The 13,196-nt window shown below is 50.2% G+C and overlaps 4 protein-coding genes across 4 annotated transcripts; all 4 read left to right on the forward strand.

Moving 5' to 3' along the window:
- Nucleotides 1-1,696: 1,696 nt before the first annotated feature.
- On the forward strand, nucleotides 1,697-2,989 carry DQ04_04751000 (aminoalcohol phosphotransferase; the record flags this gene model as incomplete). The annotated part of the gene is made up of 1 exon (XM_009313766.1): nucleotides 1,697-2,989. One exon carries the CDS (start codon nucleotides 1,697-1,699, stop codon nucleotides 2,987-2,989), a length of 1,293 nt encoding a protein of 430 aa, XP_009312041.1.
- A 1,268-nt stretch (nucleotides 2,990-4,257) lies between these two features.
- DQ04_04751010 (hypothetical protein) lies at nucleotides 4,258-9,138 on the forward strand (the record flags this gene model as incomplete). Its single annotated transcript, XM_009313767.1, has 1 exon — nucleotides 4,258-9,138. One exon carries the CDS (start codon nucleotides 4,258-4,260, stop codon nucleotides 9,136-9,138), a length of 4,881 nt encoding a protein of 1,626 aa, XP_009312042.1.
- Nucleotides 9,139-9,475: 337 nt separating this feature from the next.
- Nucleotides 9,476-10,525, forward strand: DQ04_04751020 (putative small GTPase; the record flags this gene model as incomplete). The annotated part of the gene is made up of 1 exon (XM_009313768.1): nucleotides 9,476-10,525. One exon carries the CDS (start codon nucleotides 9,476-9,478, stop codon nucleotides 10,523-10,525), a length of 1,050 nt encoding a protein of 349 aa, XP_009312043.1.
- A 347-nt stretch (nucleotides 10,526-10,872) lies between these two features.
- On the forward strand, nucleotides 10,873-13,053 carry DQ04_04751030 (hypothetical protein; the record flags this gene model as incomplete). The annotated part of the gene is made up of 1 exon (XM_009313769.1): nucleotides 10,873-13,053. One exon carries the CDS (start codon nucleotides 10,873-10,875, stop codon nucleotides 13,051-13,053), a length of 2,181 nt encoding a protein of 726 aa, XP_009312044.1.
- Between the last annotated feature and the right edge of the window lie 143 nt (nucleotides 13,054-13,196).

Genomic DNA, 13,196 nt, shown 5'->3' on the forward strand with positions numbered 1-13,196 from the left:
GAGAGAGAGAGAGAGAGAGAGAGAGAAAGGGTAGACACATGCGCACACACACACACAAAAAAATGTCACAGACATGCATATGCACTTAGACGTATCATTACGTGTGTGTGTGTGTGTGTGTGATTCTGTCCTCTGCATCCTCCTTTCGCCGCTTTGCTCCTACTTTTCTCATTGCTCAGATTTGCACACAAAAAAGGTATCTGTTGCATAGGACAAAAATTCACTTCCAGGGCGGGTGCAGAGGTTGGCATGCATGTGCACAAAAGCAACAACAACAACAAAACTTTCATGCACGCTCCGTCATGCAGTGACGTACTACTACTAACGGTGCTGGACTTGCTGCACAACCACAAGCACAACGGGTGTGGTGCCCATCATTCAGGCAAGTGTTTCGGCCGCTGTCGATGTGTGTCTGAGGATGACAGCGGGAAAGGACATTCCTTTCAATAATGGTCCGAGCGGCATTTTTCCAAACATCTCCACAGCGCCCGCTCGCCTGCTTAGCGGCCGAGAAGTCTCGTCAAGGAACAAATGGACGGATGAGGTTTGGTATTCTTGATAGATATGAACATATACGGGAGGCTGAATCAATTTTTTTTTTTGACGGTGGCTGCACCTTATGTCCGCCCATCTGGGTGCGAGACAAGAAAAGAGAAAAACGAAGGAGAACATTCAAGGAGTGCTTTTGTCCGTCATTTTGACGGAAGGCACTCACGTTGAATTCGTGACTCAGCCATTTGAGTGGTGTTTTAGATGCCACAAAAAGTTTGATGCTGCTGAATGTCGAGCTTTTTTTTGTGTTTCATTCACTCCTCCGTTGGTGTTTCCTCTGTGTGAGGCTCGTGATGGGCAGTTAAAATGCCCCTTCCTCTTCCCTTACCAGATATTCGTCTCATTCTGCGCATTGTGTGACTTTTTTTCTTTTCTCTGAGCTTGCGACAAGAGTGGGCTGGACTTACGGTCGTACGGCATTGACTTTACCCTTATCATATTATGTTATTTCGCACAACTGACTGCCAAGGGCGAGCTTGGCGAGAACCCACCCAGCCCTCTCCGCCCCGCGCGGGAGGCGGGTTAAAAACACTTTGAGCGCTTCCGTTTCGTAAGTAGGGAAAAAAAATGGGGGTTTGGGAATGTCTTGTTTCGGTGTAAAAGTGTGGGGGAAAAAACCGGTGCAGATCGAAGGAAAATTGATAATACGACTTTTTCCCAATCTCTTTTCTATATGGTCTCTCTTGGAGGAAATTACGGCTGGGACTATTCGTATTAACATGTTTCGTTCTTCGCTTCTGCCTTTTGTTTCTGATTTTCGTGATGCTGCACAGTGTTTGGTATTCTCTGTGGATGCCCCGGCAGCTTTTTCCACCATAAATGAGAGAGAGGGGGGTGGGGAGGGAGAGAGAGAGTGAGTAAAGTTTGGGAATCGAGTTGTAAGTGGCATCACTTTTTGATTTCCCTTTTCCCTTTTTGCGTTTTTTTTTTCTGGCGTACCTCATTGCGTGTGATACTTTAGGGCGAATTTTCTTCTTTCTCTCCCTGTGTGCACGTGTGCCTGCTGCGGGTCGGCTTCTATCACCCCCACGGGTTGCTGCTTCGTAGCGTCGCTTAAACTCTCGTTGTCTCTCTCCATTCTTTCAACGCCAACTGAGGTAGAATAAGGGGTAGGTGCACAGTAAGAAGAAAGTTTGACGCCGTAATGAGTAGCTCCACTCGAGGCCTCAACAACAGCGGCAATAACAGCGGCGGGGGGCAGCAGCTCCAGAAGCGCCGCATCAGTCTTAATCCAAAGGTACACGAGCACATCCCACCAGAATACATGCCGAACTTGGCTAAATATAAGTACTCGGGATCCGATTCCAGCATTGTTGGACGTTACATTATGCAGCCGTACTGGAGTTTCATTGTGAGTCTTGTGCCAATGACAGTGGCACCCAATGCGATAACACTCACGGGATTTTTGATTGGTGTTTCATCGACGATTGTGACCATGTTCTTCTACTATTTTAATGAAGCTATCTATCCAGCGTGGGTGTGGTACTACGCAGCCTTTGCTCTGTTTACGTACCAAACATTGGACGCTATCGACGGTAGGCAGGCACGCCGAACCCAAACTGTGAGTCCACTTGGTGAGCTGTTTGATCATGGATGCGACGCATTTTTAACACCATTAGTTCAGGTTAACCTGTGCTGTGCACTAAATCTACCACCATGTTTAGCCTTTTTTTACTGCGCGATGTCATCTTGTGTGCTGTTTTCCTCAATATGGGAGCAGTTCAGCACGGGTACACTGGATCTTGGCTACATGAATGGCCCAACCGACGGCATTCTTATAGCCTGCACCCTTTTTCTTATCACTGGTATGTATTCCCCAGCTGTTTGGGATACTGATGTAATTACCCCGTATGAGGTACCGCTGCCCTCTTATTTGGGATGGGGACCAGTGGTCATTTCATCGATTCGCAGCATTCTCTTCTTGTACGTTCTTATTGGTGGATTTGTTACCATAGCAACGAACATTATTCACGTGGTGCGAAGACCCAGCGTTCATGCAGGAGGATTGTCATTTGTTGTGGCACTCCCTATGCTCCTTATGCTGTTCCTCCACGTGTGCTTGTACTTGACATATGTCCACATACAAGGGAGATACCCATTCGCATTTGAGCTGAGTTTTGGCTTCTTAACGTCATATACGGTTACCCGAATGACGGTGGCAAGACTGTGTGCAATGCCGTACAATCTTTTCAATGCGTTCTACTTGATTTCATTGTGCGTTACTTTGGGGGCTCTTGTCATCCATGCGTACTTTGGCTGGATCGAGACCAAGTATCTGGAGCCGTCGCTCGGCTCGGCCATGGTTGCGTTGGCCGCTCTGGGGGTTTGGCAATACCTGCATATGATCCTGTCGCTCTTCACGCAGATCTCGTATTACTTCCAAATCCCCATACTCTCTATTGCCCCTCGGAAAGAGACAGACACCAAGAAGGACTGAGGTTGAGAACACGACGAAGTGGGGGGGGGGACTGTTCAACCTTTTTTTTTTGTCTGTTCTCTTGTTTAGCCTTCTTTCCTGCCCGGGCACCTGTGGTGTGGTGTGGATGAGCCTCGCATCTTCAGCATCACTTTCCCCCCTCGTCCCCCACTCACACACACACACACACAAGAAAGAAGAGACATGGAAGTGCACAATACGATGAATTACGTAATGTGGGGCTCGCTTTTCTGTTTCTTCTTTATTTTCCCACTGTGTGTGTGTGTGTGAGAAGGAGAGAGAGACTGTGTGTGAACACGTCTTTGCTTTTTATTCGCTTCTGGTGGCGGCTGTTGCCGAGACAGGGCTAGCGGTGCGTGTGTGGGAGGCGGGGGCATCTCCATGCTGGCGGCGGTGAGTGTGCCTGTGGTGGCGTGTGCGCTTTACCCCCAAGAGGGTTCAAACATAAAGAAGGGTTCACATACACACACTTCCAAATAAACACAAAAAAAGCAAGAAAGAGGAAAAGAAAAAAAAAAAAAGAAAAAAGAAGGGATGCACCAAAAACAAATGCACAAAGATGTGCGCATGCAAAACAAACGAACAACTCCCTTCCACTCAAAAAAAGAAAAAAAAACGAAAGAAGAAAAAAAGGCTTAAGCAATAAACCTGCTACCCACTCTACACTTGGGTGTATGTCTATGAGGGGTTTGGGTGAGGGGAAAGCAAGCACCCTCTGGGTGCTAAACTTACAGAACAATGGTGGTGATGATGATGATAGGTAGGGAGGGATAGAACGGGATGAGCCAAGTAGAACCGCAACATGTCAGGGGAGGAATGATTCTTGACAGACGGAGCTGCTGTGTACCCCCTGGAAGTATGTGCGGTGTCTTTTTCTGTTGTATGCACGTGATTTTGCGTGCGGTCTGTTGGAATCAACACTGTATGGCATTGTGTTTGACGCTAGCGGCTCTGCCTCCTTACCTTACCTTTCCTTTGTCTTATCCCAGCTCCCTTCTGTTGCTGCTTCTGCTCCACCACCCGTTGAGGTTTCCGCATCCTTTAAAACGACGAAAAAAAACATTACATTTCTTTTTCCTCTTTGTCTCTCTCTCTCTTCTTGTTTCATAAATGGGAAGTTTTGGTTTTAGCTCGAGGAACCAATAACGACATCAAGGGCTTGAAACGGTGCTCAAAGGGGAATTAAAACAAACGTGCGCTCGCATTCTCAGACGTACTCATAAAGAAGAAGTGGAAAGAGTGACCAGGGGAAACACGCGTTGGAGTTAATGTCGGGAAACAGCCTTCTTGGCTGTGTGGCTAATCGGGTGGCGCCGTACCTCTTGGTTGAGCAACGCGATGACCCTGACGCCTTTCTCCGGCATCTGCAGCTCGCCTCAGCACAGTTTATTTCTCGCTTCTCTGGAAGCGATAACATCTTGACTCGGTATACGCTACCAAAGGAACAGAGACAGACGGAAGCTGCAGCAATTCCCAAAGAGAAAAATTCAGAAGTGATAGTCTCAGTTGAAGAGAAGGAGATTTATGAGACATATCCACTACAGACGGCCCTTTGCTTCGCACCGGGGGAGAATGAATCGAGTAACCAGATGCATCTCTTTGAGTTGAACATATTTCGAGCGCTGTTGCGCCGTCCTCGTCAGGATTACGCGCACACTATGTTCTGGAGTGCTCTAATCGAGAAGCTGGAGGAGATAGATTTTTACAAACTCATGCAGACGAACATTGCGAGACTCTGGGCGGCGATCGCAGAGCAGCTACATGAGCCGGAGGCGTTGAACTGGCTGCGTGTCCTTCAGCTTTCTTGTGATGTTCTGCTGCTGTTCAGCGAGCACGCTGCGCGCCTTGTGCCCAGTTCGGGCGTGCTTCACGAGCTCACTACTTTGGCACAGACGATGTGGATAGACGATGCCCCTTTGATACTGCGCCGATGCGCCGTTTTGATTTCCGCTTTATTGGTAAAGTTCTCATCTTCTCTACCATTGGAAGTGTTGCGTGCTCAAGGTGCACGGAGCCGTGATGCACCTCATCAGTTGGCCGTCCTTGCCAACGTACCCGCGCTGTGTGAAAAGAGTAAAAATAGTGCCGAAGGACTCCGTATGGCGCTAGAGATTGTTTTCACGACAAGTGTGTACTCCATTCCCATCGCAGCGTACTTCCGCACTGACGGTGACATCTCATCCACGCTGCCCTTTGTGCAGCAGTGTGTTGCCTCTATTCTCCATCGCCTGATCGCAGCGGTGTCAAGCGAATTCTGGGGATACTTCTCGCAGGAGTCATTGCTCTCTCTGGTGGAGGCGTCAGCGACGTACGCCTGCCTGTGGGACTCACTTCCAGCTGGTATGCACACGCTACAGCGGCATATACACAGCCTCCTTGCAGAGAAGAGCAATGCCTACACATCTTCGTTGCTTATGTACTGCACGACCGCCTGCGCATATCACTGCCGCCTCAGTGAGCTGGAGGATGAAAACCCACTCCACGGTGCAGATGCGCCACGGCCCATCGTCGACGCTTCACTGGGTGTGGAGAGTGGTGTAGAGGACAATGGTGCTGTACATAATCACGCTACAGGAAACCTCACCGTGACGGCTGAGGGATCACCAGTGAAGAGGGTTTTTCGTCTGCTGACAGCAGGGTGGAGTTCTTTCCGTGGTGACGACCGGGTACTTGTGCGGAGTGCGCTTGCCCTTCTTCATGCGCTGCTCTGCAATTACCCACACGAGCTGAAGGATTTGGAGCGGTTGATTGGCCGCGATGTTCAATCACTGTTTCGTCACTTTGTCACCACGCTTTTGAAGGAACGTGCCGAGGATGCAAGCCTTGTCGAAGTTGTGTACCGCATGATTGCACAATTTCACGGGATGCTTGGCAATGTTGCTTACGTGGCTTCTAACATTCTCCTTCCTGACGTAATGAAGGGTGTGGGTTTACGCCATGAGACAACTGGGGTAGCACAGCTCCAGCTGCACCTGTACAACGCATTGCTTCAGGCCTATGAGGGTGTTTTGCCGCCTAGCAGAATTGTAGAGGCCATTATGCATATTCAACCCGGCGCTATTTCACGTCTTTCGTTGTCTATGCCATTTTTCGTTCAATGGTTATCGATTGTGCAGGCGACGCTGTTAGATGAAGCATGCCCACTTAGCTCACTGCTATCCTTTGGGGGGTCGCTAGGTAGGTTGATTCATTGTCTCTGCGAGGGAGCCTATGTTCTTATGCGGGAACTTCAAGCAGGGAATGTCATCCTCTGCGGTGCTCCAGTTGTGCCGCTCTTGGAAGTCGTGATTCGTATTCTTTCCGCTGCTGTTCTTGATGAGGGATGCCAAGATGTGTTGGCAACGTGTGTGATTACGGTACACGGCGAGAGCACCCTCTCTGCATGCTTCATGCTGTACTGTTTGCTGTTTTCTGCCAACGCGAAAGCCCCTTTGGTTGAGTCCACAGCGGGACTCTTGACGTACGTGGTGGAGAACTCAAAAGAGAAACTTTTTACCACCATGCGCTTTCACACCTCTACAGAGATGAAACGGAACCTATTGCTTGCTGTGTACCGACGGATGCAGCCACCGACGAGATGTGTGCCCGCCACAAACGTTATACGCTTGGCATCCCTTCGCTATCTTCTTCGCTGCGACCCCGCATCTTTTTTTTTCCTGGTGGTTCCAGAGGAGCTGGAGAAAGTACAATCGGGTCTGCCGCTCACACGCATCCTGCGCGACACGGTGAAATGTCACGAAGCCACAGCGTTGGAGAAGGCAGAAGCTCTTGCGTTGCTGAGAGCCCTCGACGACGTCGCCTTCTCTATTCCTGAAGTCACATCCCTGTTGTCGAACACTGAGTGTGGTTCAGCGTACACTCGAGCTGCCTTCACAGCAGCTGTGACGAACTACGTCTGCGGGGCCCTTCTTGGTGAACTTCGTACCGGTTGCAGTGCTTCAGCTAAATCCCCGGAGCGGGGACCGCACCGCAGCCCTAGCCGGCCACCAACACATCCTGCAAAGGGCAAGGTGATTGCAGCGCACCCAGAGGAAATTCATGTGATGATTGACGAGGGCTGCAAGGCGTTGTCGCAATGTGTGAAGTCCTGCCAATCGATAAAGAAAGAACTTCGGTATTCCGTCAGCGGTGAGGAATCGCTTTATACTACGCAAAGCCAAAGCAAGGATACGCGTCAGCTGATCGTTTCGCGGGCACCAAAAAGTGCATTATCAACAGTCGTCACTACTCGTCGCTATGGGGCACTTGCGGTTTCCGATTTTGCGTGGCAAGAGAAAACGAAAATCAAACCCCTTTTACTTGGTGATGGTTTTCTTTTAGAGGAAGGGGAGGGAGATGTGTACTTAAATCAAATGGCATCTGTTTTGGAGTCGACGATGCAGCTCACCCTGTCCCTGGAGACATTGGTGTGGCTGACATATGGGGAAAGGGACGCTTACCCTGTCTCAGTCAAGCTTCTAGAGATGGCGCTTGGTGGTACGCAGATGGTGGAGCCTACAGCAGCTCCGCTGCGGAGCTTGATGTGGTCCTGCTTGGACGGTTGGCTTGCACTTGCCCGCGCAGCAACGGCTGTGATTACGCAAGCCTCCTCCGATACTATAATCTCTCTCTCCACGAGTAAGCTAAATCCTCTTTTCCATCGCTTTGTGAAACTGATGTTGTGCCATCGTGGGAGCATTGAAGTTGTTTGTCAGGGATTGGGCATCCTGCGGATGTTTCAACCTTTCGATGCGGCTGACGAGGCGGCCTTGATAGAAATCTTCGAGCTTATTGCAGATGTTATGGAGAAACATGCCAGCATGGGACCCTCAAATGTACTCTTTGATTTTATTACAGAGAGTAGCGCTATTTATAATCGGTTGGGCAGTTGCTGTCCTCTGCGTTGCGCAATCCGTACACTGGAAAGCTTATGGGCATATGCAACTCATGTGTCGCATTTAATTCCAGCTACAGAGCCTGGTTCTTCTTTGTGTGATATTTTCGATCACGTTGTGGATGCCGTAAATAATGTTCTGCTACACTGTGGAGGTGTATCAATCTATTTCTCTCACAAGCATGTGATGGCGCTGGCTAATGCACTCGGACAATTTACTGGAGCAGCCTCATACAATTCTGTAGCGAATGTGTATGAGCCACAGGCGTGGCATCGAGCATGGCTTTCGGTGCTTGGTCTGTTGCACACGGTGCTGGCCAGCTGTGATACGGTGGGGCCCAATCAAACCGAGTGGTTGACAGCCATTTCCACATTAGCTACCACAAGCCCACGGTTTCGGGATGCTGTGTCTGGGTTTATGCTCTTCAGTACAACGCAGGAGCCAAAACCATTCTCATGGGAGCTTCGTGAGATGCAGGTGTGTATGTCGATCATCGCGTTACTAGCCAGTCTTGGAGTTTCTGTGGCTGCGATAACTCCGCTCGTGCGACGCTGTTTTTGTCGCATACGCCGCTTTCAGATCCAAACCATGTTGGCACCAGAAGGAGGGATGGACGAGCGATCCATTGAACTCCTACTTGTGACAACCGTTCGCCATCAGCTTTCCTACCTAATTCAGCAGCCCCCACCGCCCGTTTTTCTTGAAGATGACTCTGTCATTGTCACCATTGAGCGTTTCCATACTTCTGTGGGTAGTGCATCAATATCAACCAACGGGTTGCTACAACAACGTCGAGGAGTAGGTGACGAAACATCACAGCAGGAGGAGCAGTTGTCGTTCGATTCACTACGTTCCTTTATTCTGCGCGAACTGAACATAATTAGGAAAAGCCATCGTGACAGCTCTTGCGGTGCGAGCACCACTTTCTCACCGGAACATACTCCTTCGCTCCACTCCAGTTTTGGCGCCACCAGCGCCGAGAGCCTCGCTGAGGTCGATCTTCGTGAGGGTGGCTGCCAGTACATTGGGCCGCACATTGACAATGTCCAGCTGGCACTTGGTCTTTTTGTGCGGTACGCCCGGTTTCACTTGAACATGCGTAGTCTGAACCTTTGGGAGCGTCAGGAGCTCAGTGTGACGCTGGAGAAACTCCTGCATGCACTGAATCGATTGATTCACGATGTACGGCGTCTCGAGAACACCAGATTAACGTGGGTGCTAGAGACGGTGCAGGAGGATCTGCAGGGCCTCGCGGGGAACCTGCAGGGCTGCTGACGGAGAGGGAATAGGATAGGTTGCACCTCTCACGACTTACGCATGCACACAACACACAAGTACACACGCTGGGAGGTCCTTGAAGCGAGGAGAGATAAAAGCGTCGTTTAAACAAAACACCTGGAAGAGCGGCAGTTGCCGTACTTTTTTTTGTCTCGACTCTTCTGTTGTTGTTGTTGTTGTTCTTTCCGGTGTAAGTGAGTAGATGCGTGTATTTTTGCCTAAATGATCTGCTCCTTGTGCTAAGGAGTGCTCCGCTTTAAACGGAAGTCTTCATTTTCCCCACTCTCTCGAATCCTATTCTACAAGTTGCGGTAGCATAGGAGTGTGGTGTGTGATGTCTGCAGACCTCCTCACCCTACCGAAGGTCCTCCTCATGGGGCTGCGCAAGTCGGGGAAAAGCAGCATCCAGAAGGTAGTCTTTGAAGGCATGCAGCCGCACGACTCTGTCAATCTCCCCACAACTGTGCAGCCGGACAAGAGCACTGTGCATTCCAACGACTTTGTGAACTTTGAGGTGTGGGATTTTCCTGGTCAGTACGACCCATTTGATCCCAGCAATGCGGGCAGCTACGACGCGGAGCAACTGCTTGACAACTGTGGGGCGATTGTATTTGTGATGGATTGTCGTGAATTAATCGACGACTCACGCGCACGGTTGCTAGACACGGTGTATGCCGCATACCAGTACAATCCAGAGCTTTGCGTGGAGGTGTTTATTCACAAGGTGGATGCCCTCAGCGAGGACCACCAGACGGATCTTCTTGCCAGTCTGCAGCGTCGTGTCGAGGCGGAGGCGAAACAGCGGCTGGAGAACACCGCCCCACTGCGCTTAAACTTCAACCTCACATCCATCTACGATCACTCGGTTTTTCAAGCCTTCTCGTTGGTGGTGCAGAGGCTCATGAAACTGCAGTCTCCGTACATCACAGAACTCCTTCAAATGCTGAATAGCAACAGCAATGTGGACCTCTCCTATCTGTTTTTAAGTAGGTCCAAAATATTTTTGGCTGCGGATGAGCGTAATCGTGTTAAGTCACGCACATATGATCTCTGCAGTGACGCGATTGAAGTGATGGTGAAGATGAATCAAATCTATGACCCTTCTAATAAGAAGGAAGAGAATACACGTAATGTTGCTCTCGGCACAGTGAATGGCAGGGACTACATAAAAAGTCTTGAGTCGGCTGTTGGCGAGGGAGCCAACACCGTAATCAAACTTAGTAGCGACGACTGCATCTATGTGAAGGAGCTTCCCAACTCCCTCACAGTGGTGCTGATGCTGAAGAACGAGTCGTTTCTGAACAGAACACTCATTGACTACAACATTTCCGTTTTTTACAAGGCGGTGTTCGAATTCTTCTCTACAGCCTCCCATCACCAGTAAGATGCTCGGCAGTTGTGTTTGTGTGTGTTTGTGTGTGTGTGTCTGTTGAACGAGGAAGAAGGGCGATAAGAAGAGAGTGCCTCCTTTTGTCTCCATTTCCATTTGTTCTCAATGGTGCATTTTCCACAAGCATTTTTTTTTTTCGATTGTCTGAGGACGAATTGACACGGGCACTCTTTTTTTTCGTGTTTTTCTCCACGTAGGCCGCGTGTGTGTGGTGATAGTGAAACCTCAAGGAGGAATAAACAAAGGCACACCAATCCATATACAGACATACACATACATATATTCGCCAAGGGGTCGGAACGTAAGGAGAGAAAACGAAATAAAAAGAAAGTCCTTTGAAGATGGACATGGTCTTAGTATCCGTGGGCCCACTGTCCCCGTTCATGTTTGACTCTCCCCATGCGGAGTTGGTGCCACCAGGCTTCACACCCGGCTCCGTTGCGGACGCCATGCTGCACATCAGTGATCTAACACTTCGCTTCGACGTGCTCGCGAAGTCCATCGACAGTTCGTTCCACCCTGTGCGTCACGCAATGGAAAATCACCCCATTCATACACGTGCACTGCACAAGCGTCAGTTTGACGTGATGCGCTACGGTATGGTGTTGGATGAAGTGGAGCGGCTCGTCCTGGTGCCAATGCCACGGCTGTGCGGTGACAGCGGCATGAAGGTCTCTCAGGAATACGCCGCCATCTTTGGTGGTGACTTCAATCAGACGCCGTGCGCGTCGCACCCTATCCTGACAGAGTACTGCTTTGTTGTGTACCAGCTGCCGGCGAAGGATGAGGGGGAAGGGGCCTGTCCCACACCACTGTTCCGCCTTGTCTTTCGAAACGAGGCATTCAATGAACAGGTGAAGATGCATCTCGTAGAATCCTTTCCTCTATTTCGTCTGCGCTCTGTGTATGTGTCTCACACGAAATACTATTCCCTTCAACACCAGCTCAACTTGTACGCCAAGGCATCGGCATCCAGCGAGCGTCTACCTGATACTGCATTGGAGGAAACGCTGGGTATATCACCCCTGCGGTGGCTATTTGATGCGTGGCTGATGGTCTTGGAAGGCATTGCACCCACGTGGCTTGTGGACAAGGGAGTTGGACCGGACATCGTTACCTTGTTCCTCGCCTCACACCGCCCAGAAGGAAAATATGATGTAAAGGAGAGTTTGGAGGCTTACTCGCAACTGCCTGTAGACAATCGTGTACGATGCTCGTATTATGCAACTGGTGAACGTTTGCATCAGCGTGTTCATGTTATGGAAAGAGATCCTGAAATGATCAATAATTGGCGCAAAGGATCGTACGATATTCGTTTCTTTGATGAGGATGCGGTTGACTCTGAGCCAAGGGTGCAAGTGGCCCATTGCTTTCGCATACTCCTCTGCCGAAGGAAGCCAGGAAGAAACTATGTTGAGGATGATGAGATTGCTGCCTTTATACCAGAAGATGATGAGTGTAAACCACTACAGGTATACAACACATTGGCAGCAGAGCGACTGCGGTTGTGGGTTCTAAAGGGCCTTCTCACCGCTGAGCTGCACGGGATTCACTGTGTTATGATTGAGTTTGACACCGCAATGGTGGTGGCAAAATGTGTCGGGCTCCTTTGGGGTGGTGGAGAGGAGGACCGCCAGTGCGAAGTTGTTTTCCATGTGTGCAAGATTATTGTGGAAACGGTGGAGGACTACGTGCAACACAGTGGCGTTATTTGGCGCGCAATCATTGTCACCTCGGATGCGGACTCGCGGAAGGCGGCTAACCTCTGCCAGTCGATACTGGAGGTCACACAAATGGCAAAAACCCGCGTGGAGATTGAGGAGCGGCAGTGCGTTGCCGACAAGGCAGCCCGAAAAGAAGGTTCGTCAACACCATCCGCCAGCGGTGTCACTGCGCCAGCAGAAGGGGAGGAAGAGGACGCCGATTATGAAGATGGTGATAAGGATCATGATGATGTGCGGGAGACCGAAAAAGCTAATGCACAGGTCGCGTTGTTGAAGGGAGGTGCGGTGGCAATGACGCTGACAACGCGAACAATGATGACAATGATGGAAAATGCGACCAATACTGCTCTCCTCAACGCTTCTCCGCTTCACACCGTTGCAAAGTTCTCGGAAGGCATCAGGGACCGTGCGGCGCGGTGTGGTGTGCGCATCTCCGACGGCGAGCTGTACCCCATCTTCCTCGCTCTCTCTGATGGCGGGGAGAGGGTTGCAATCAGCGACATTGTGCAGCTTATTCTCGAAAAGCAGGAGGAGATGAATGTCCCCGAATGCAGCAGGCGCTGCAGCCAAACGAGGTTGCTGTGGCCGCACGATCACCCTATCTGCGCCTTGGATAGCTGTGGTGTTCCATACGATGAGCAAAGTGTCATGAACTTTGTAAAGAGTTTTCAGCGACGGCCCTACCGCGCCCAGGTAGGTGACTGCAGGGCTACAATGAAACAGACACCTGACGATGCACCAGAATCCCTCAACTATGTTGAGTTTTCAATGTTGATGCTCGCCCTGGCACGGCAGTAGGGCTATGTTCTCATCTTCTCCCCACATGTCCAATGATCTTTTTTCTTTTCCTTCTTGTTCATGTAAGCATCACGATTCAAATGGAACAATTGAACTTCCTGTCCTGTTGCAACAGAATGAGATGACTCTCTGAAGGGGTGGTC

The sequence above is a fragment of the Trypanosoma grayi genome (assembly GCF_000691245.1).
Source record: "Trypanosoma grayi strain ANR4 Tgr_475_V1, whole genome shotgun sequence".
Taxonomy (NCBI): Eukaryota; Euglenozoa; class Kinetoplastea; order Trypanosomatida; family Trypanosomatidae; genus Trypanosoma; species Trypanosoma grayi.